A 22,784-nucleotide genomic window follows, 5' to 3' on the forward strand; every position below is an offset into this window, starting at 1 on the left:
AGAAAATGCTGACATTAAAGAGTTATAATACTTGTACAACATGTTTTATAATTCATTATTTTATCTCTCTCACATTCATCTTATCACATATTTGTCTTTATTGTTTTCCTATTTCTCTCTAATTTGTAAAAAAACACAAAATTAATTTAAAATCATAATTTCTCAAACCTAAAAACAGGAAAGGGCACTTGCACTCTTGATCTGAATCTAACCTGAAAACAGGATACTGTTTTATTTATTTATAGCTATCAGATTGGATTCTTTTAAATGCGCAGAGTGGGTTATGCATTGTTTGCTGCAATTTAAAGAATAAATATTATTTTTGGTCCATGTTTTAGTGTTATTTTATTTTTGTATATTAAATTTTAAGAGTTTTATTTTAATTTTTTATGTTTTCAAAAGTTTCATTTAAATTTTATCTTTTTGAAACTTTTCATTTTGATCCTTTATATTTTAAAAATTTTGATTTTCATCATTTATGTTTTAAAAAAATTCATTATCTTTTACTTTTTTAAAAATTTCATTTTATATATTTCTTTTGATTTTCATTAACAAATATTAGTATCTCACTAATATTTAAATATATGTATCATTCATCCCCTAAACAACACTATTGTATCATTTCATAGTCACACAGCGACTCATCACTAACATAGATATAACATGTTGGATTTCGACAACAATGAAAAACTTTAAATTTAACATGGATCAAAAATAAAACTTTTAAAAAGATAAAAAAATAAAATAAAATTTTAAAAATTAATGTATCAAAATAAAATAACACTAAAACATAATAAATCGAAAGCAACATTTAGACAAATTTAAATTAACACGGAAAGAAAAGTGAAAACTAAGGACGGAGGGGAGGTGGTATTGGTTTATAATTTATATTTGAGATGTGACTGCATGTATATTTAATTTTCTACTACAATAAAGCCTAGACTAAACCTTTAAATTACTAACGTAAAAAAAAAGTTATTTCCCATTTGTTCCTGCAAACGTGTAATTTTTTAAAGGATAACTAAACACACTCTCAACAAAACAATCTGTTGTTGATTAAACAATCTTTCTCTCAAACCAATTAAAAGTGGCTAAAAGTAGATTACTCATTGGACTAAGAGTCCCGCAAGACACTCAGGTGATATACGTATTGGTCTCAGACTCTTGCTTTTAACTGAGGGTTGGGTACAAGGCTTCTCACTGGCTTCACAAGTATGAAACCTGTTCTTTTTATTGGGATATGACTTACAGGCTTGTCACCAAACCAGACCTTTCTTGTTCTATACTCGTATGCCTATTTTAACTTTTAGAATTGCGCATCTTACCCTTTCTTTGGAGGGTTGGACGAGAGGAATATAGTTTATAGAGCGGCAATACATAATCACTCATGTATGTCAAATACTTCATCAGCACATATTATTTTTCTTTATATCTCTGTTCACCTATCATATCTATTTGTCTCTCTTTCTCTCCCTAGGTGGTATCATTCAGCTGTCCATGAATTCTTGTTTATACAGTAGCTCAACTGTTTTGCACCAGGCAAATTATTGAGAGAACCCTTCAATATTTTGCATGTTTAACACTGCCCAAAAAAATTTCGCAAGACAGCAACGGATATATACAAGTTCAACGTAACTCTTACGTTCACCATCCATTCAAAACAAAAGAACATTCTGTGTGATGGAATCAAAATACTAACGTAGTCAGAAAAGAAAGAGAACTGCAGATATTACAACGTACACAAGCCAACAAAACCACAAAAAGAAAAAAAAAAGATTTATTCTATGTATCAATAAAAAAAAGTTACATGAACTAACTGTAGCATCCAAAAACCAAAAGAAAATTGAAACTAGTTCATTCCGTGGCCAAATTACCATACTGCCATGGATTGAATTCAATTGATTTAGCATCAACATCATCAATGCTTCCTGAGTTATCTGCAGCAGCTCGATGTTCACTGTATTTACCATTATATTGATAGATTTCCAAATCACCCCAAGGAGTTGATGTCACTTCTTCAGTTAAATCAAACCATCTTGGTGTGAAGCTATGCCCTTTCTCCTCTCGGCTTCTCTTTTCAGCACGCTGCCTTTCCTCCAAACTGAAAGAAAACAAACCAAAGATAAATACCCTGGGAAACAACCTCACAGCATCTCTCTGATTATTGGTGAAACTCAAGCCCATTTCTATTTGAGAGGGGTTCACAGTGGCAGAGAAGCCTAACAAATTCTCAAGAGTATACAACGTGGTTCTAATTTCTAGTCACTGCCACTCCCTTGAGCATGAGAGTGAGAGATATCAATACAGAAGGCAACAGAATGGTTGTTCAACACCAAACCCCCACCTACCCAAAAGGAATTTCCATCCACCCCAGCAAAATTATTTAAATGGATATCATGAATAATTACAGAAGATGATATAGATCATGTTGAACTGTACGTTACTCAATTTGACATTCGTGTTAGTGCTTCTAAAATGCTCTGCTAAATTTTTGGGCACAAGGGGATAGGAGGAACAAAAGAAAGGGTGAGTAACCTGCTCTTTTCTGTCCCAGATTTTGACAGATCGCCCATCTCGAGTGCATATCTATCTGGGCGTAGTCGAGAATCTGATGCCAACAACTTTCTAGGGGCAGTGTCAAAGCTGTTTATTTTATGAGCAAAATGTGTATACTGAAATTTGTCATTCTGGGGAACATCAGCAACATGCCAAACCTGCATAATAAATCAGAGGAAATGACAATGATAAGGAACTTTAAGGTATTAGTGACCTCACCAATATATCAGCAAAGTATAAGAGAAAAATTACTTTATTATCCCAAGCAACATGGCAGATTATTAATTGCAATGGTTATCACTTCTAATCAAAGAATTCACAAACAACACTAAAAAATTGGATTGTAAGGGATTATGCATCTTGTCAACAGATATGTGTAAGAAACCGACAAAAGATACTTGAATATATCAGTGTCTTCTTGCATCACATCATGAAGTTTGTTCAAACTATTAGCATTTTAAAGATAAATTCAAAATCACCAGCAAAAACTCAGGATTTTTAAAAAGGAAAAGGGAACAACCATAGATTAATTAGAAAACATTATTTGCTATACTAGAAATTAGAAAAAAATTAAACTAAAAGAAATTTTTGAAAAACTTGCGAGTCCAATGACATGCTTGGTAGGAAGAGGGAAGAAAACAGAAAACTTTTCTTCTTTTGAGGGGCTGGGGGGGGATGTAGAGTTGCTGGGTCCCTCAACTCGAACCCACCAAGCATGAAAGATGGGCAATGATGTTATCTTCAAACAGTATAACAACAAAGCCTTATCCCACTAGGTCAGTTCGACTACATGGATCATCACATAATGTCACTCGGCTGCGTTAAAAACTAAAGTTTCAAAGATGTGATTTGTCATCAAACAATAAGACCAAGAAAATAGCAAGATGCCTATGAAGCAAAGTTACCATCAATTTTAATCGCAAATAATTCTCAAGTTCATTCTGAAGATTTTTTATTAAAAAATCACCTCTTTCAATTCTGTGTTTGGAAGAGGCTCTCCTTCTGAATCACAGGGTTGATAACTCATTGACTCATTCCACTTCCCTGTCATTAATATTTTAGGCTCCTCTGAAGAATTATAAATATATCCATCCACTTCATATCGACCAGCACTACAACAGATCAGGAAATAAATAGATCCAAATTAAAGGTTATAGATATATTGACAATAGTTAGATATCTAAAAAACAGGATGGAGAAAGGGGAGAAAGATGAAGTAAAATATAGAAATCCTAAAAGAAGGCGGAAACAAAATTCAGGTCCACTCAATTATTTTCAATAACTCACTTTTAACTGGCACAAATTGGAAAGCAAATAGTGGTTAATCAAATCAAAGTCAGGTGAAACATAGAACATTTTTATTCACATATTACCCAGAAAATCATTTCAATTTCATTATACATTGAAGTCAAACCTGTAATAGACTAACAGAATTGCTCAAATGTTGAAATCTAAATCCAATATAGAAATAGAATTATAGAACTGATACAAACTAGTCAAAAAGGTAATAATTTCCTTTTTAGAAAAGTAGAAACAGAAATGATACAGACCCAAACCATCCACATGGTTGAAAATATAGTACAGCTTTGTCTCCAGTTGTCAAATTTGTCATTATCATTTCCCCAGGTGAATCAATCCAAGTTCGGCCAAATATGAGGTTGTTAACCTTTGTAGGAGGTGGCACCAAATCTAAGACAACACCATCTCTCTTAAGGGTCACACGTGTTCTGCAAACATACAAGTCCTTTTTTAAATAGCAAATAAAAACAAAACAGGATAACTCAGATCAGAACAACTAGGATTAAAATTTAAGCAAGAATTATTTTGTTGCATAACCATATAATGCACCACCATAAGATTGAATCTAATACCACAGTTTATCAAGATTCTTCATGGAACCTCCATTGGCAAACTATAGGGACTAAGAAAGCATTATAAATAGCTTGGAATATCTTAGAATGTTGGGTTAGTTAGGCCCAAACCCACATGCTAAGAGAACAAATATGCCACACATTCATCAAATGTCACCAAAAATGTCTCTACCCTGCTTGAAAATACTTTTAATCTCTTAAGATAATAGAGATGACATGAAAACTCTTTCAGAAAGAGTACCATAGGTGAATGCAGCAATCAGAGTTGGAACTTGGAAGAATACAAACATCAGTAACAAGAAGAATAAAATGATATAACAGAGGAAATCTACTAAACAAATGTAATATATTTGTCACCTTCCAACAGGGTAAACATCAACAGAGTTTCCCAAAAACTTAGTTTTCAACTTTGAAGTCACATCATATGTAAAATGCTCATTCTCGGCATGCGCAGCACTCATTGGGGGATGATGACTCACCTGAAATTTAAAATATTTTATTTATATATACACAGAGAGAAAAGTAACAAAACCCATATACTTTGTTGTGAGCTAAGTCCCAAGTCACCTAACAAAATAAGAAAGAAGGAGAAGAAATTAATATTTCTTCCAAATTCTAGTATGCAAAAGAAAGAACACAATATTTCAAAGACATGCAGAGAAGGAGAGAAAGTAGTGTAGAAAATCCTGCACCAGAGAGTTTCCATGAGAATCACATACTGAAAAGATACCTGTTCAGCAAGAAATGTAATTCCACCATGGTTAACCATTTCATAAGTCTCTCCAAGGATAGGATTAAAAGGCTTCCAGGTTCGTTGGTATGCAAAGTACACCGATATAGCCCATGATGCTGTGATGATTACATAAAGTACAACAGTGAATAAATACACATGCCTATAGTTTATTCAATGCAACAGGAAGATTGAAGAACAAGAACTCCAACAACAAGCCTCAGATGAAGATATTTGAGATCAGCAAAAAATCCTTCATCAAAACTAGTCAGAATGCTTCTGGTTTGCCATTCATTCCTATCTAAAACTATATCCCCAGGACGACTTTTCAATGTGATTGGGAAATAAGAGTTAAAAGAGAAAATAAAAAAGGAAAAAATTACTCACTTGCATAAACTAACCGCATGTATGGATCCTCTGATTCATCTGCTTGATCTAACAAGTAGGAGTACTCCATCAACTATTTCAAGCAATTTCAATTTTCAAATTCAATCAATTGACACTACAGATTAAGGTATCATCAACAATGGCAAAACTAAGAGTAAGCCGACCTCAGCAATTTTCTGAATCATAGTCATTGGTTCAAATATAATAACAGGTAATGTCACCATTGATGTTACATCCGAGCCAATATACTTCTGCATCATCTTCCAGTAACCATCTCTTTCCTTTATATACAAGAGCCAAAGGGAGAAAAAAGAGATAATAATATTCAGAATCAGAATATGAGCATGTATGAATGAGGCATATGCCAAGGAAGAGAAAAAGGAAATCAAATAAAATAAAACCAAAAATATGCCAGCATCCTTATTATTAACAGTCAATAAAACTGAAAAGCAACACAAACAATTTAACTTGAGGGGGTGATAACTTCCAAGAGCATTTTAAATGTGCAAACAGGGAGTTAGAAATAAAGCAATACTAGAAAATGCCTGAAATTAAAAAAATTTACAAAAATTAAACAAAATTAAATAAACAACACCTCCTGTTTCCATCTTCCTCTCTGAGCTTCCTCCTCTGCATCTTCTTTACCTCCCTCTGGATTTATGACTTCTACACTAAGCCTAGAAACAAAACAGAAACATATAATTAGCTTAAATTCCTCTCCAAATCATTGCAAATCTTAGTAAGGAAACTGACAAGCATTTCGGAAGCTGCTAGAATTGACGAATGTAATAGGTGTAAGCATTGCAATTACATGATAAAAAGGGGAACATTTTCACACTAGGAATGCAATCATGAAATGACAGTTGAAAGTTGAAACAATTGGGCACATAGAATTGATTATTTGAGGCGAATTAAGAAAGGGATTGTGAAAATGAAGTACCCGTTGACTGATCGGTTCACAGCGCTGGTGAACATGGAAGACATGGCGGCGAAAAACCCCTTACTTTCATTCTTCTTCGAGGGGCTACCCATCTCTGCGACTGCGTGTAAAGCTTAAACCCTAATTCAGAAGACAATCAGATTCACAACCGAAGGAAATTGCAAACCTCCAACCTCGTCCAAATCAAATTCAAACTCAAACGATTGAAGAGAGAAGAGCGTTTGTTGTGTAAAATGGAAAACAAATACTACTAGATTTGGATTAATATGGTATCTTTAGATTTAAATTATAAAATAAGATTAGTTTAATCACGCATTATTACTTGTGTTCTAATGATATTATTTTGTGTAACGATAATTTATAATTAAAATTACAATTTATAAATGTTTTTTTTTTACTGAAGATTAGTCAGAATCAATGTGTATTTTTCTTTTTACTAAATTTTAAACAGTAAGAAAATATTTATAGAAAATTATAAGATAAACTTAGATATCCTATAACATTGCCTTTAAGTATTTTTAGCAATTATTTCTATGATTAGAAGTAGAGTTTGATTTCAATGACTTGAGTTTAATGATTATGTAATTATATTATAAAATAATTTTACATATTCATTTAATAATAATTTATTTATGATAAATTTATTGATTTTTTATAATATTTATCTTAAAAATCATTCAAAGATTAATTGTAATTGAATGAAACATAAAATTATTTTTTTATCAATGAAAAAGGAATTTGTCTAATATCCCAAGTGAATATAAATAATTATCTTAAATTTTTAATTTTATCATTAATGCTATAATTATCACGTTTAATGTCCCATCTTTAATTTTATTTATGTATAAAATTAAAAAATTTATAATTATAAATTAAAATTTTACTAAAATACATAAATATATGTAAACAAATTATAAAATATTAAAATTTTAATAATTATTTATTTTAAATTTAGAAAAATTAATTTACTTTTTTAATCGATTGAAATATATATAAAAAAGTAACTTTAGGTACTCTCATTTTACATATAGATAAATTTAAGCTTTATATATTTCAGTAAATTAAAAATATTAATTTTTTTCTAAAATTAAAATAAATGAAAACTATTTAGCTAAAAAATTTTATGATAACTTTTTACCTAAAGTGAATAAAGAATATAGTTTTAAACATATATTTTTTAATAATAAAAAAAAGAAACCAGCTTATAGAATTTCCATATTTTATATTCTCCTGCCATGTTTGATTATTGATTAAACAAAAAAAACTGCTGAATTGGATATATTTAAATTTAAACCTAAATCAAAAACTAAATTTATTAAGATTTATGATGAATGATAAAACAAAGTACAAGCTTACAAGGAAGCAGCAAGTGACCTCATCTGTGGTTGTTGAGATTGAGAAAAATACAGAGAGACACTGTAGATCAGATGCCAGATCGAACCACCAAGACCTGCAATTTTTAATTTTAATTCAGATTCCCTTTTCACTTTTAATCCAAAACCCTAATTTCCTTTTTCTACCCTCCAGTGTCGCCGTTTCTCAACAATTCTTACCCTAATCATCAGCCATCCACCAATAACGATTCAAAAACCCAAACTTTGTGTGAAGTAGTTCACTCCCCATCACTCGTTGTTTTTTTTAATATTTATTTGTTGCTTCGTTTCCCACTATGAAAGAAGGTAAATCCGTTAAACTCAACCATCAACAACCGCACCAGAACGGTCACCTCACGCCTTCAAAATTCGCCAAATTGTTTGATCCCGAAGCTTCCTGGGACAAGGTTTGTTCTTTCAGTTTCATCTTTTGTAGATCCATCCTTATTACCATTATGGCCCCTGAGATGTTTGCTGAAATTTCAGTTAATACGAAATCATTAATTTTGGACATTCTGAATTTGCATTATTTGCCTAACTGAAACTTGGGTAAGCAAAAGGGTAGAAGTAAAATAAAATAATTGTGTTACTGATATAATATGTTCCCAATTTCTTTTATAGTGCATGATTAAGATTAAGAATCAACTTACATAGTGCAATCATGATTGATATTTGGTTATCAGACGTTCTTATTTTGTCATGTTTTGTTGTTCTATGCAGTAGTTACTTAATTGATCTAATCATATGCTAACACCCCTTGTTTCTCCTTGTCTGTGTGTTACCTCCAAGCAGGATCAATTGGGAGACGTATTGCATTGGATTAGACAAGTGCTTGGCCTTGCGTGTGGATTCCTTTGGGGTTCCATACCTTTGGTTGGAGGCATATGGTTTATCATGTAAGTGTTTTTTTTTTTCTTTCTGGATTAGTATGTTTATCTAAAGTTGTATGTGTCATTAAATTTCTATCTGTATATTGACTGCGTTCATTGATCTTGTGATATTGCAATTTCACAAATGATGATAATGGTCTTGTTCGTTGATTTTGACTGTCTACCAAATGGTGCAACAGTGCAATGCATAGATCTAGAAACATCTTGTCTGAATGTCCTGTGCTGGAATTGAGATATTTTTGGTAGTCTTTGGTCACGTGGCCTAGTATTAACTTTTGATCACGACATTTATGAGACAAGGAAGTACTTAGTGGAGGAGTAAGTGTGTGTTCTTCTATCAATGATTAATTTTGATTATGGGAAAGGAAAGAATGGAAAATGACCATGCAGATCTATGAGAGGGGTTTATGGGTGGAAAAGAAATGTAGAGGGACTAAACTTTAAAAGTGATTGATATTTGACATAAATTAAGCAAAAGTGGTGGATGTTATACATATGAGGATGCTGTTCTGGTTACAAAACTAAGGAGATTACCTGTATGCATCAATTTTGTTGTGCCTAAGCAACATTAACTCTTGAAATAGAGAAGATGGCCTCGCCAATAGCAATCTTTTGAAGTTGTTGTCCTTGTTTCTTGATTTTCATTTTTACCATTTCAACGTGGTACTATTTATGAAGGTTTGTTTGTATTGACCTTTAGAAAAACATCTAGTAATCAGGCTACAGTATTTGGTTGCAGAAATCAGTTTTACTTTGTACAATCATGTTTATATTTACCGTGAAGCCAATCAGGTCTCTGATGCGTTGGCCAAACATGGTTTGAGCATTTAGAACAGTAGAATTTTTTATTTCACTCATTCTGTTATTGCTTTTCAAGTCTTAGCTGATGTAGCTTCAACCTCTTTTCCTAGAGGTTTTTAATATACTGTCCTCTCTTTGGGTTTCATTCCCTTTTACACCAAAAAACAATCATGATTTTTATAAACAGAAGAATTGATGAATTATTAAAACACTACTAGGTATAAATTTTCTAGGACTTGAATGGTCAATGTCATGTTGCTTCTGTAACATCATAGAAAATTATCTTTTTTGTCCAAATTGAAATCCTTAGTTCATAGTTTATTTTTTCTCTCTCTCTCAGGCTGGATTTAAATCTATCATTCTACTTTTGTGCCATTAAGAATGAATCGTGATACCACCGTTTAATAAATTTGATGTTTATTTGGTAAATGTTTTCCTGTTTTGCAGCTTTTTAGCGTTATCCACTGGGATTATATATAGTTACTATGCAGTAATGTTAAAGGTTGATGAGGAAGAGTTTGGCGGTCATGGAGCCCTCCTTCAAGAGGGGCTATTTGCTTCTATAACTCTTTTCCTGGTAATATGACATGTTGGTCATTGCTTTGTCTACTGTAGAAAATGAGGCTTTTACTGTTCTACAATCTGACTTCACTTTTAATATCTGTGCAGCTTTCCTGGATTCTAGTTTACAGTTTAGCACACTTCTGATTGGCTGGGCATTGAAGCTTAAACACAGTTGAAAGATTTACTTGATTACATTTGCCCGGATCGCAATCATCTGCTTTACTTCTATGTAAAATGTTCTGATTTTGCAATGCATGCATGAACACTACCTTCTGCATTCCATGGTAATGGCTCTTTTAGTCAAATATTTCTAATGACACCTCGTACTACAGCAAATTGTGTGGATTGCAGAACTGACGACAATTGAAATTCTGTTTGTTGAACCATGAAATAAAGTTGCTTGCAGGCAAATTCCGAAGCACTATTTAGCCTTGATGTTTATGTCATGAACATAGAATTCCCGAATGGGTTCCCGCATTTTGTTGGAGTCTTAGTGTAGCTGTTAGGGGATATATATTTTTATTGCGGGGGGTTTTGGTTGCAGCTGCTATCAACTAATTGTTTAAGGATCCAGTGTTGTGTATTTATGCATGATTATGGTAAAAGAAACCCGAAGATTTTCACAATCTGGATTATGGTTGTTTATTAGATAATAAATTTATTTTAATAACGTTGTCCTTTCTCTTTGATACGAAACTAAGTAAAAGAATATTCTAGTTTGCAGATTTAGATACGGATATTTGTCGCGAAAAATGAAACATGCACGTCATATAAAAATTCCAACATTTCTATAAAAGAACAAGCAAAATATCGAACCGATTTAAGTTTTTAGTGTACAAGAGCAAGCATTTGCTATATCTATTGGGGTTTAAATATCCTCTTTTTAGCATAAAGTTATCACGAGCTATTGAGCTGGCTCTACTAATAAATTTAGTATCACCATCATTAACAAAAAAAGATGTTCACCCAATCGAAAATTTACAGTTCAACTTTCGTAATGGTATTTTACTAAGGTTACTTTTGTGTTCCTTAAGATAACTTGGGAGTTGGATGACACTTGTTCTCTATTGCCCCTCAAATGGCATGTTGCAATAAAAAAAAATTCCAAGTTTTTTTATTTAGAAAGAAAAATGAAATTTGCAATAGGTAGGAAATAAAGGTATAAGCTAAATCCAAAACAAAAAAACAATATATAGACCGAAATTCGAATTAGCAGAATTTTTAGAGATTGAAATAATCTAAACAATAAATAAATGGGGCATCATATTTAGTGGAAGGAAATTGGAGTTCAGCGTTCCAAACATGGTAATGGCACCGGCATTCATGGCAGTAGTACACCATGCACACAACAATAACAATAAAAAGCAAAGTGGGAATATAACTCTGTTTCTGACATTTCATATTTGATCACAAGTGTTTCTACAAGATACAAAAAACATTAAAAAAAAAAATACAGAGCTCATCTTGTATACATGATAATTGGGATTCTGCTTTACATGAGAATTCAATACTCAATCTTGCATAACACTGACACACAATCAAACAAAAGAAATCAGTTGTCCATTAATTAACATGTCAACTTCTTCCTTATGATAAGTATTTTAAATCGGTTTCAGGCAAAACTGTTCCAGACTAAAAATAAGAATAAGGAAGGAATTTGATGATACTCTGATCCTTACTATATACACACACAAACAAATCGGAAGAAAATTCACAGCTGTTATTTACGTCGGGATCTGCCTCTTAATGAAACAAGATAAATACGCCCATAAACCCACTGTCTACCAAATCTTGAGACTGATTGCTGAAAAACAATAAAACCATGTGTCATGCAAATTGCAGCAGCATCTTTTGGTTTTGGGTGCAGAGGATGAAAAATGGAAGAGAAACAAATATTCTCTGCCATGCAGTCATCAACATGCATTGCAAATTATAGCATAGCTGTCTCAATTGTCTCTAATTAAATTAGAAATAACTAACAGTTTAGTTTTTTGAACAGCCTTTTGGGAAAAGTTAAAAATAATAATACTAAATAAAGTCTATACATTGATACCTCAACTTTTGTGCGAAATTCTAATATGCATTCACACACATGACAATCTGCTCTGTGAGGTGACTCAATATTCCTGTCCATTCTCACAAATGCAAATACCTAAAAGAATATGAATCCAACTCAGTGCGCATAGAAAAATTAAACCATATGTATGTGTTGTGCCTCAAAAGCTGGACAGATATAAATATAAGTTGAGGAACAGGATGGAAAAGAAACAAAGTGCTTATATGACATTTATCACAATGACTGACCTCTTCTCCACAATTTGGACATGCACCTTTTAGTGCCACCAAGTCATTCCTCCAAAGGCCTTGAAGCACCTTAGCTGCGAAAATGGACAGTTAATAAAATACAGATATGGAAGTAGTGACAATGACATCAATGATTGAATATTTTTCTGAGGTTGCAGAAAGAAAATTTTCCTATAAGGAGTTCCCAATTGGACTAAAATAAGGGGGCATTTGAGATATGGTTTGGAGTACAAATTTGAAGATTAAGGCATAAGATGATGAAAGGGGAAAAGCAGCAAAAAGGTCTTTACCTGAAGCTGAAGCAACAGGGTAGCCGATCACAAAACCCAGCCCAACGAAAATAAGGCTGTTCACCACGGCCAGAAACCCTAGTCCAGGTGTTTGGCTACCAAGTGATAAGCCTGAATCGAATGCATTTTGATAAGCCATGCCAACAGTGTATGATACGGGACCAACACAGGCTAAACTGCCAAATGCAAGGAACATGGCCCATGTGCTTGCTAATGCAAAAACCATAGACAGATCTTCCTGCCCTACGACCACATCACTCAATATTCTAGAGAAAAAAAAACAAAAAAAATGGAGCACAAGGCAGGGAGCCCTGAACATTCTACAAGATAAACATGTAGTAACTACAGACATTCAACATAATAGAAATACATCATCATATGGCGCACAAACCTAAATTTTTGAGCCACATAATGATATGTTTGAATGAGAGGAAGAAAACACAAATGGCAATGCATTTTCTTTTATTTGGTTGAAAACAAAAGAAAAAGAAATGTTGACTTTTAAAAACCATTTTTTATTATTCCATTCTCACTTTTTTTGATTTAAAAAACTGTTTTCTAAAATAATTCTACACTACCCAGAAATTAGTTTCTCATCCAAAATCAATTAAGTTTTGAAAATTACATCCAAGATAAGCGTTTTGAAAACCAAAAAACAGAAACAGCTGGAAGATGTTTTATCATTCACTTCTTATGTTTTCTTATAGTACTATTGTTCAAGTGCTCAGAAGATAGACTTCTAGAAAACACAACAGAAATGTACTCAGGGAACAAACACCTTCAAATGTATCAAGCGACAAACAAATTTTAGAAAACAGGAATCTATTTTTTAAAACAATAAATAAACAAGGTCTTAATTTTTGTTTCCTTCTATTTTCTATTCAATTCAATTTTCAATCTTATCTGTTCCCTTTAATTTCTTTCTACTGTACCAAACAGAGGGGAAGAACCCAGAAGTGGAAATACATAGTCTAGCAATGCATTCTAAAAACAATTGAGGATATCAAAGGAAGTGAGCAAGCAAGATAACGGTAAATTGACATGAAGGTGGGATCACAACACAGGCAAGTGAGACAAGAACAAGTTAATATAGAATTACAGAGAAAATGAAATTACCTCAGCATCAGCAAATGTGGATTGCCTCCTAATACTGCACCGAGGATACTTTACAACTGACTTTGAACCAAACCATCTTAGCCTTAACTGTTTCCATAATTTTATTTTATTTTAATTAAAGGAACAACATTAGTAGTCCAAATTAGAAGCTAATAAGAACTATATAGTAGTATACTATCACATGTTAAATTACATAGTGAAGAAAGGTACCTCACCTCTACTCTATCAAACATGTCATCCACTATCAGAGGTTGACCACTATAATAAGCATCCCGTGCCTATTGCAAAATAGCATGTTAACTAAGATGGAACAAAAGGGATTGAATATTTCTATAATAGTATTTATCATAGTTTGTGTAATTCAATATAAGAAAACGAAATTTGCGGAGAGTAAAATGGTTTAGTTTAGTTTACTTGGCAATAAAGGGCTTCGAGGTTCTCTTTGTTAGCGGTTTCGAGGGGGCCAACGTAGATGCAGCAGGGTCCCGCGGGGCGTTGGTCAGAGGTGGCGGAGACGCGGTGGCTCTTGGCGGAGATTCTGACGTGGCGGGTGGTTCTGGGCAATTCTAGGACCGTCGATTGGATCACGTGAGAGAGGCTCGTGCCGGCCATCAGCCCACGACGCCACAATTCATTCGCAAGCCAAACACATTCTCGCCACATAAATCTATCTATATTTATTTCCCAATTGGACAATACTGCCCTTTCCACTTGCTGCCTAAATATCTCTTTTCTTTGGCTCTTCACCAAAAATGGAATCCATTATTGCTTCATTGTCTTTTGCTTTAATTTAAAGGGTTTGCTTGGACTTTGGAGTGGGTGATTTTCTCCCAAGAATTAAATCTTAGCTCTAATAAACCATGTTATTTTGATATTATTATTTAAATTATTTAACTACTCTAATAGCTAAATAATATTTTTTATAAGTATGAAAAATGAGAGCATAGATGTAAAATTTTAATATAAAAATAGTTATGCTGACATTAAGTTAAGTTCATCCTAAAAGAGTAAGTTATGGAAAATTGATAAAATTACTAAAATACACTCAATTTTGGTATGGGTGGCAGCATTCAATTGATCAGTATCCATCCGAATACTTCACAGATTTGGGCTTTACCAAGACACCCATCAGACTGTATCCTTCCTCACTAATATGGCAATTGTTAAATGCACCTCTTGTGCGCGCGCGCATATATATATATATATATATATATATATATATATATTCAACATTCTATTTTTCCAGAAACTAAACTCTAGAAAGTGTTAAAATCTAACGGGCTTTTTGGGGGTAATTTTTTTCCGTTTTGCATATGGGGATCCTTTTTAAATTATTTTCCAAAACAAAATAAGTCATAACACATATTATGACTCTTAAATTAAAAGTCGTAACATTTGTTATAACTTATAATTTTTTTAACTGAAATGATAAATAATTTTATGATTTTAATTTATTTTTTTTATTTATGACTTCAAAGTCGTATATATTTTTTTTAACTTGCGACTTTAAAGTCGTAAGTTTTGTTTTTTTTATTTTTTTTATTTTTATCACTTTGAAGTTGTAACAAGTTGTTGTTTTTTTGGTTTAAAGTTTTTAATTTTATATTTTTTATTTACTTGTATTTTCTTTTTTTATTTTGTTTTCAATTTTTAAAAAAATTGTAAATAATTTTATTTAATATTTTTAATTTTACTTGTTATTAGTTTTATTTAATATCTCATATATATTTTTTATATGATTTTATTTAATATGTTATATATTTTTAAATATTTTTCTAGTTTAAAAATTTTATGTAATTTTTTAATAATGTGAAATCTAAAATATTTAGTATATTTAAAATTTAGATAATTTTTTATAGTTTAATATTTTGTTTATTTAACATAATCATAATAACTGTGCATATAAAAGTAAGTAAACGGCTAATACTTTGTATATTTAATAACATTATTAAAAATTATATAAATTTTAAATATATATTAAATAAAACAACATTTAAACAATATATAATATATTAAATAAAATCATATAAAAAATATACACAAGTAAAATTATATTTTAAATAAAAAAATATTTAAAAATATAATATGTTTTAAATAAAAACACATTAAAAAATTTGAAAACAAAATAAAAAAGAAAATTCAAGTAAATAAAAAATTATAAAATTAAAAACTTTAAACGTAAAAAAAAAACATGTTACAAATCCAAAGTCGTAGAAATAAAAAAAAATGCAACTTACGATTTTGAAATCGTAAATAAATAAAAAATTGAACTGAAGTTCTAAAATAAAAAAAATATTATTTAGGGCTTCAAGTTAAAAAAAATTATAAATCGTAACACCTGAAAAATAATTTAAAAAGGGTCCATATGAAAAAAAAATGGAAAAAAAATTACTCCAACCGATAAAAAACCCAAAATTTAACACTTCCTAAAAGTTAAGGGTTGCATAGATATGTTAAGGGAGGCAGGAAGTAGGAGTTCCTAAACGTCATCGTCTGGGAATCTGCCCTCTACAATCAACTAAAGGAGAAGGAGTGTTTTAGGTTGCAAGAAATGATTAAGGTAAAGCGTAAGAACTCAATCACTACTTTGATCATGCACGTGTCAACAACCAAGAGGAACATTGCGAAAGTGGTAATTTTGAGGGTGGAAAAACAAACTTGCATACATAAAAGCATATAGCAAATAAGAAAGGTGCATTTAGCAATTGCCCATTAACATTTGTGGCTACAACAGATCCCGGGCCACAATTTAAAATTGAAAGACAACTATTGTCGTACCTTTTTTTCTTCTTCACAACATTCAAACAGAAATCGAATATTTATTTATACAAGCAATAAGTATTCAAATGGAAATACTTGCATTGCTTAGCATTTGATTGCGTGCCAGTTCCATAATTAAGATTTTGACCTGCACGTTTTTGCAGGTTAAAATCGTAAGATCCAACAATACTAACAAAATTTTATCCAAGATCGATTACATAGATCTTACGACTCTATAACTGGTCTAGGTTAAAGACGAAACCAAATCCTAGGATCTCAAAAATCAAAATAACAGAAAAAATATATTTGAATTGCAGACTATCCTTACATTGCTACTTTCACATACTTCCTCATATTGCTTGTAAGCTTTTACCAGAATGTTGGAGTTTAAAACTAAAAGAAGATAGTCAAGTAGAATAAACTACTATGAAGATTGATTTCTGTAATTCTATATATATATAGATAAGATATTTGTTTTATCTTTTATTTTAAGCATATTAGTTTTATTTTATATTTATAAGATAAATATGGATAACATAAAATAAGATATTAATTTTATTTTATATTTAAGATAACATAAGATGCACTCAAATAATAGATAATTAAGTTTTTTTTGAAATTAGTATAAATAGAGACTAGAGGAATCAAGGAATATTAAAGAGAGAGAGAGAGAAATAAAAAAAAACAAAGTGAGATCAAAATAATGAAAACAAAGAACGCATAAGAAGGAAATGTGTTGTCACTATAAGATATGTTGTGAAAATGTTTAGAGGCTTAGGGAGGTCTTCAATCAAGACATGAATAAAACACTTATTTTTTTTAAAATCATCCATGGTATATTTTTTGAAATATTTTCTTTGAGATTTTAGATAAAAAAAAATTGGGATTAGTAACATTCTAAACTTTATGATTGTATTATATCTAATAATTTATGTATATTGATTTACATATATTTTACTAGTGTGATAATCGTTATTTATAAGATTGATTGAGTTGAACAATGATTGTTTAGTGAGTGTTAATAATTGATCGAATTGTGATGGATTATTAGTATGATTTAGTTAATCTTGAAGTGTATGACATCATGTTTTCGATGTATGTGAATGTTTGATACCATGAGATTAAACTTGTGTTTCACATTCCAAGAGATTGAAATAACTTCTTGGAGGGGAATTATATCTCTACATGAGATTGAGCTGATACTCCACATAATTAAGATTAAGATAACTCCTTCAAGGAAAAAGTATATCTCTACTTAAGATTGAACTGAAACTCCATATGATTGAGATTGAGGTAACTTCTTCAAAGGAATATATCTCTACATAATATTGAATGTCTTGAAATTGGTTGGTTTAGCATTGATTGATTGTGATATTATTAATGATTAATTATTGTTATGTGAAAGGCTTGTTGTATGATGGTATAATATCTAATTATGAGTAAATTATTATTTTAAGATATTTATATTATTACAAGTTTATTTTGAATAATGCAGTTATCATGGTTGATTTTTCCGGTCATCATCTTACCAGCTGAAAAGAGTATTGTTTGTGAATTATTTTATAATTGAGTGTCTTATTCATTGAAATTATATATCTCATTAGTTAGTGTTATTTTCAATGCATGAAGACGAAATCATTGAGTCTAACGAGACTTGAAGAATTACTATCTCATTTATTTAATTGATTTTAGAGTGGTTAGAATTTATTAGATTAAGGGTCATTTATGGTTGAATGAATTTTATTATTCCTTATTTAGGATAGTTAATAGTCATTTGAGTATTGAATTTTATGATTCAATTTATACATAAATAGATTAGATTAGATATTTTAACATGTTGAAGTGTTGCTTTAATTTGGACTTTTTTACTTTTAAAATTAAATTTTTAACGAATTTTATATATAATTTATTATTGTAATGAAGTACATTACAATTTCAACCCAAAGAGGAAGGACACGCTATTTGAGAAGTGTTCTTTTCGCAATATATATAGTATTTGTATATATATAATGACATGAGTACCTACACTAGCAATATTTTGGTAATAGTAAAAACGCACAAGTTTGCTTTTCTGCTTTGGTTCATCAACATGCATGTAATTACTGCTGCTAATGAGAGCTCTGATATATATCAAGGGCATAATATATAGGAGCTATTTTTGAGAAAGCAGCTCTCGCTTTGGTCAAGAGCATGCAGTGTCTATGAAACTGGCATTGTAAGACTTTTATTAACAAAACAATAAGAGTTTTGCTCTGCATATAAGAATCTCTCAAGGGGATCCACTTTTGGCAGCTATTGCAGCTCTATCTCTCATACTTTGTCTCTCCCACTGCTTTAAATAATGGTAAATGGTAGGACATTGGATAAAAAACTTAAAAGTGAAAATGTTTTTATTGGAAGAGGAAAAATTATATTGGTCATGATTATTTTTGCACTTTCTTACGATTTCCACGCTAAATGTTTTCCCTTTTTAGTATTAGTGCATAATCCCCGATCTAAGTTTTAATCATACTTTGATATGACCTTTCAAGTTTTAAAATCATGTCAATGTTGGGTCTATCATAAAATCAGTACTTCTGCATCCCTTGGAACTGATGATTATTCAACCACAGCTTAACAAATAAAATATAACATCAAGTTGCCATTGCTTCGTGATTTACACATTTATCAGCATCTCATATAGTAAGAAGTTAATTATAGTGTGGCCATGTTGACGTGATTTTTATAGTGGATGTGGTGGGAGAAAGCTGTTACAAACACATTAAGAAGCCAAGCATAAAGAACTTCAATAGCAAAATTTCTTTATTGAACCGATTAAATATTTTAAAACAGCACAAGTAATATGATTTCTATCGACAACTTGAAAGTTTACAACAATACAACTTAACAAATAACTGATTTGATGGGTCAGCTGCAAATGGTTAAACTGTAGATCTAGGATGCACATGGTAGGAACGATGGGAAAGAAGCAAGAAGGTCTGGACGTACTTGGGGCCACATACACGTTCTGAGCATTGGGAGTGTGCACCATGTTTTCACTTGTTTTCATTTTCGAAAGTTACAAGTTTAATTCTGAAAATGACTTTTTGTGTTTTGAGTTCTGGGCCTGGCTATATAGTTTAGAAAACATTTTTGAAGAAAGTATTTTCTAAAATTAATTAAACCAAACAAAACAAACGGGCCCTTAAACCTCCCTATTGCCAATATGAAACATGTCAACTTGCAGCGTCCATCCTACTTCCAAATGTGTATATGAATAACAGTACCTTCATTTCTTGCCTTTACCTAATCACTGTCTATTGTAGAAATTTCAAAAATAAAAATAAAAATACAGGATGCCTTAAATGCTCGAATGAAAAGAAAGTTGTACTAGAGGAAATGAAGTCCATGCAAAATTCAGATTCGAATGTAGTTGACTTTCCTAAAGGAAAAAGATTCTAGAATGCCAACTTATATTGGTCAATATAAAAACAACATTTCACGAATGCATTCTTGAATATTCTCTGCCTGACTTTGATTATAGGTATTGTATTATTACAAAATATGCTAACTGAAAAAAATCCTTGTATGGATCAATCAGTCACCTGGAGAATGGTATGATAAATGTACTCAATCTATGAAGAAGAAACAAGGATATTCAAGAGGGTTGACTGATCACGTTTTATTTCACTATTCCACGATATTCTTAACAAAGTAGGAAACTAAAATATTCATGAATTAATAATAATAGAGAAAAGCACCTGTATTATACCAAAAAATAAATCAATAAAATAGCACTTACACCAGAACATGTCATGTGGTTCTTAAAAGTGATAAACCTTTTTGAGTGTTAACCCTCTAGATCATTAGTAATAAAACAGTGCAATCATAAATAAGATAAGGGAATCAAACAAGCAAATTGATGGTGATTTTGATTGAGTGATACAGCATGTTTAGGTATATTCTCTGTCAGTAACAAAATCAAAACCAAAATCTAGGCCATTCTCGCCACCTCCTGGAAAAATACAAACATCTCAGGAGGAGCATGATTCCTGATGAGTGAATGTGATGACACTTTCACGACTAGCAAGGCTTACCATGTGACAATACTACCAAAAGGACATCACAATACCATTCCCGAAAATTTGATTCCTAGCACTATTATTAATTTGTGCATTGGTAGTGATGGTTGCTACAATGGTTATTGTGTCTCTTTCGTTGGTATATGAAAAATTGAGATAAAATACGAGTGATACATGAAATAAAAAGATACAGAGAAAAAAATGAATTGTGAACAAGTGATGTAAAAACTATGTGAGAAGACACCTAGCTATATATCTATCATTCTATTGTAAGGAAAAAGGGAAGAGATGAAGTTGTATTTTGTGAAAGAAGAAAAATAACTCTCAAAGATGGGAATTGCTGTGAAAATGACTAGTGTTGCTTGAGTTCTGCATTCTGACATCTCTGGAGTCGATATATCCCCTTAATGTTATTTCATGGGGGACTCATTGTTAAGATGTCTCCACATGCATGGCTTAAGAATATAGTTAAAAAACTCCTTATAAAACTGGGACAATTGTTTCTCCTAAGTTAACTTCTGGAATTGAATTACGTTTTAATATGATAGTACTAAATTCCTGTACCTTTTCCCAAACCTACTAGTTTCTTCTGGCCAGGGTCAAAGTTCGCTAACCAAACAATTTTCAGATTCCTTGCCTGCTGATTCTAAACATGAAAATGATAAGTTTAACTGTTTTAATTTTTCTAGTGTTTGTGTCACAGTTCATTCAATTGAAAACTTTACAGACCATGATTGTTAGGCACTCCATTTTATTGCCTTCTTATAGCACCAATTGGTAATTGCTAATTAGTTGCATGTAAGAAAATTGAAAAATGTTAAGTGCTGCCAGTATGGGATGGTCATCAAATTAGAGAAGCTTCAGATGATTTGTTTAGTCGAAATAAATTGAAAGCAAAGATCTTATAGTTTAAAATTAACACTACCAATGTGTGGAAGTCGGGGAATTTTAAATTATTAATCTTATAGTTATTTAGACAGATTAAAAGAGTTGGGATTAATGCATTGAATCATTAGTACTTAGTAGCATCCTTGTATATAGAAGACCTAGGGTAGGCGTGCGATCGCGATATTATAGAAAATCTGAGAGGATGTGAAAGACATTGTTGTTTGTTTAAGAGTCTGAGAATTACCATGGATGCATGGCTGATATAAGGTTATTATCACAGATCACTTGAGAATAGATGTTATAATAATATTAAATTTTTATATAACTTTGTATTAGATCCTATTTCTAAATAGAAAGTTTTTTTATTATTAAAAATCACAATGAGAATCCGTTGAAAATCATGGTGAAAATGCATTAATAATATTTCTAACAAAACTTTTCTATTATTGAGGTGTATGTATTTCCACTTTAAGAATTAAGATCTTTACTTTATTGTCCCTCATATTTAAGTAATTTTTAAGATATTTTAAACTAAAAAATTCTGAAGTACGGTATAGACACATTGAGAATGATAATAAACATTTTTCTACTTTAAATTCTTTAGCTACTGTTATAAAGATACTAGTTAACGATATGCTTTATATATTGTAACAGCATCTTACTTATTTGATGTTTATTTCAAAAGATATATATATATATATATATATATATATATATATATATATATATATATATATAAAGTCTTGCATGAAAAGACCCGCTTCTCATCATTTCTCACGTGTAAAAATTAAGGTAAAACTAATTGTAATTAAATTATAAAAATGTGTAACAGTAATGTGTTTTAAAAATGCGCGTAATTATGTTTCACCAGATAGGATTACTAATTTTGTTGCCACGACCAGGTTGCACAGTTGCTGCAGGTAGACAACCCTATAATTATGTTTGACCATCTTGCTTAAACAAAAACAATATTTATCAGTGGTTCAACAACACTCCTGTCGTTCAATATTAATCCCCATAATGACGGAGAATTGGAGATCATCTTTAGTTTGGTATCCTTTTCAAATATAATTATATGATGTATTACCTAATTTTTCTATGAATATTTGGGAGAAGACATTGGTCCTGGGAAGGAACAGAAGCATCAATTTTTCCCTTACAGACCAAGATTCTGTGGTCCCACTTCGATGTTTTACCACTGATTTAGTTGTAACAGTAGTTAATTTATTTATATAATAAATTATTGTTATAAT

At 31.2% G+C, this 22,784-nt stretch overlaps 3 protein-coding genes across 3 annotated transcripts; 1 reads left to right on the forward strand and 2 right to left on the reverse strand.

Moving 5' to 3' along the window:
- Positions 1-1,764: 1,764 nt before the first annotated feature.
- Positions 1,765-6,789, reverse strand: LOC100810228 (oxysterol-binding protein-related protein 3C). Its single transcript, XM_003539621.5, has 10 exons — positions 6,485-6,789; positions 6,140-6,221; positions 5,709-5,825; positions 5,545-5,617; positions 5,158-5,276; positions 4,785-4,906; positions 4,107-4,283; positions 3,524-3,668; positions 2,536-2,714; positions 1,765-2,101 (listed from the first exon to the last, which is right to left on the reverse strand). Exons 1-10 carry the CDS (start codon positions 6,574-6,576, stop codon positions 1,855-1,857), a joined length of 1,353 nt encoding a protein of 450 aa, XP_003539669.1. The 5' UTR covers positions 6,577-6,789; the 3' UTR covers positions 1,765-1,854.
- A 1,082-nt stretch (positions 6,790-7,871) lies between these two features.
- On the forward strand, positions 7,872-10,286 carry LOC100526939 (uncharacterized). The gene is made up of 4 exons (NM_001249327.2): positions 7,872-8,264; positions 8,650-8,753; positions 9,996-10,125; positions 10,218-10,286. The coding sequence occupies exons 1-4, from the start codon at positions 8,154-8,156 to the stop codon at positions 10,254-10,256; spliced, it is 384 nt and encodes a 127-aa protein (NP_001236256.1). The 5' UTR covers positions 7,872-8,153; the 3' UTR covers positions 10,257-10,286.
- Positions 10,287-11,482: 1,196 nt separating this feature from the next.
- Positions 11,483-14,578, reverse strand: LOC100810752 (PGR5-like protein 1A, chloroplastic). Its single transcript, XM_014764533.3, has 7 exons — positions 14,237-14,578; positions 14,038-14,100; positions 13,823-13,909; positions 12,707-12,944; positions 12,417-12,490; positions 12,166-12,264; positions 11,483-11,916 (listed from the first exon to the last, which is right to left on the reverse strand). Exons 1-7 carry the CDS (start codon positions 14,483-14,485, stop codon positions 11,833-11,835), a joined length of 894 nt encoding a protein of 297 aa, XP_014620019.1. The 5' UTR covers positions 14,486-14,578; the 3' UTR covers positions 11,483-11,832.
- Positions 14,579-22,784: the final 8,206 nt, after the last annotated feature.

Source organism: Glycine max, chromosome 12 (genome assembly GCF_000004515.6).
Source record: "Glycine max cultivar Williams 82 chromosome 12, Glycine_max_v4.0, whole genome shotgun sequence".
Taxonomy (NCBI): Eukaryota; Viridiplantae; Streptophyta; class Magnoliopsida; order Fabales; family Fabaceae; genus Glycine; species Glycine max.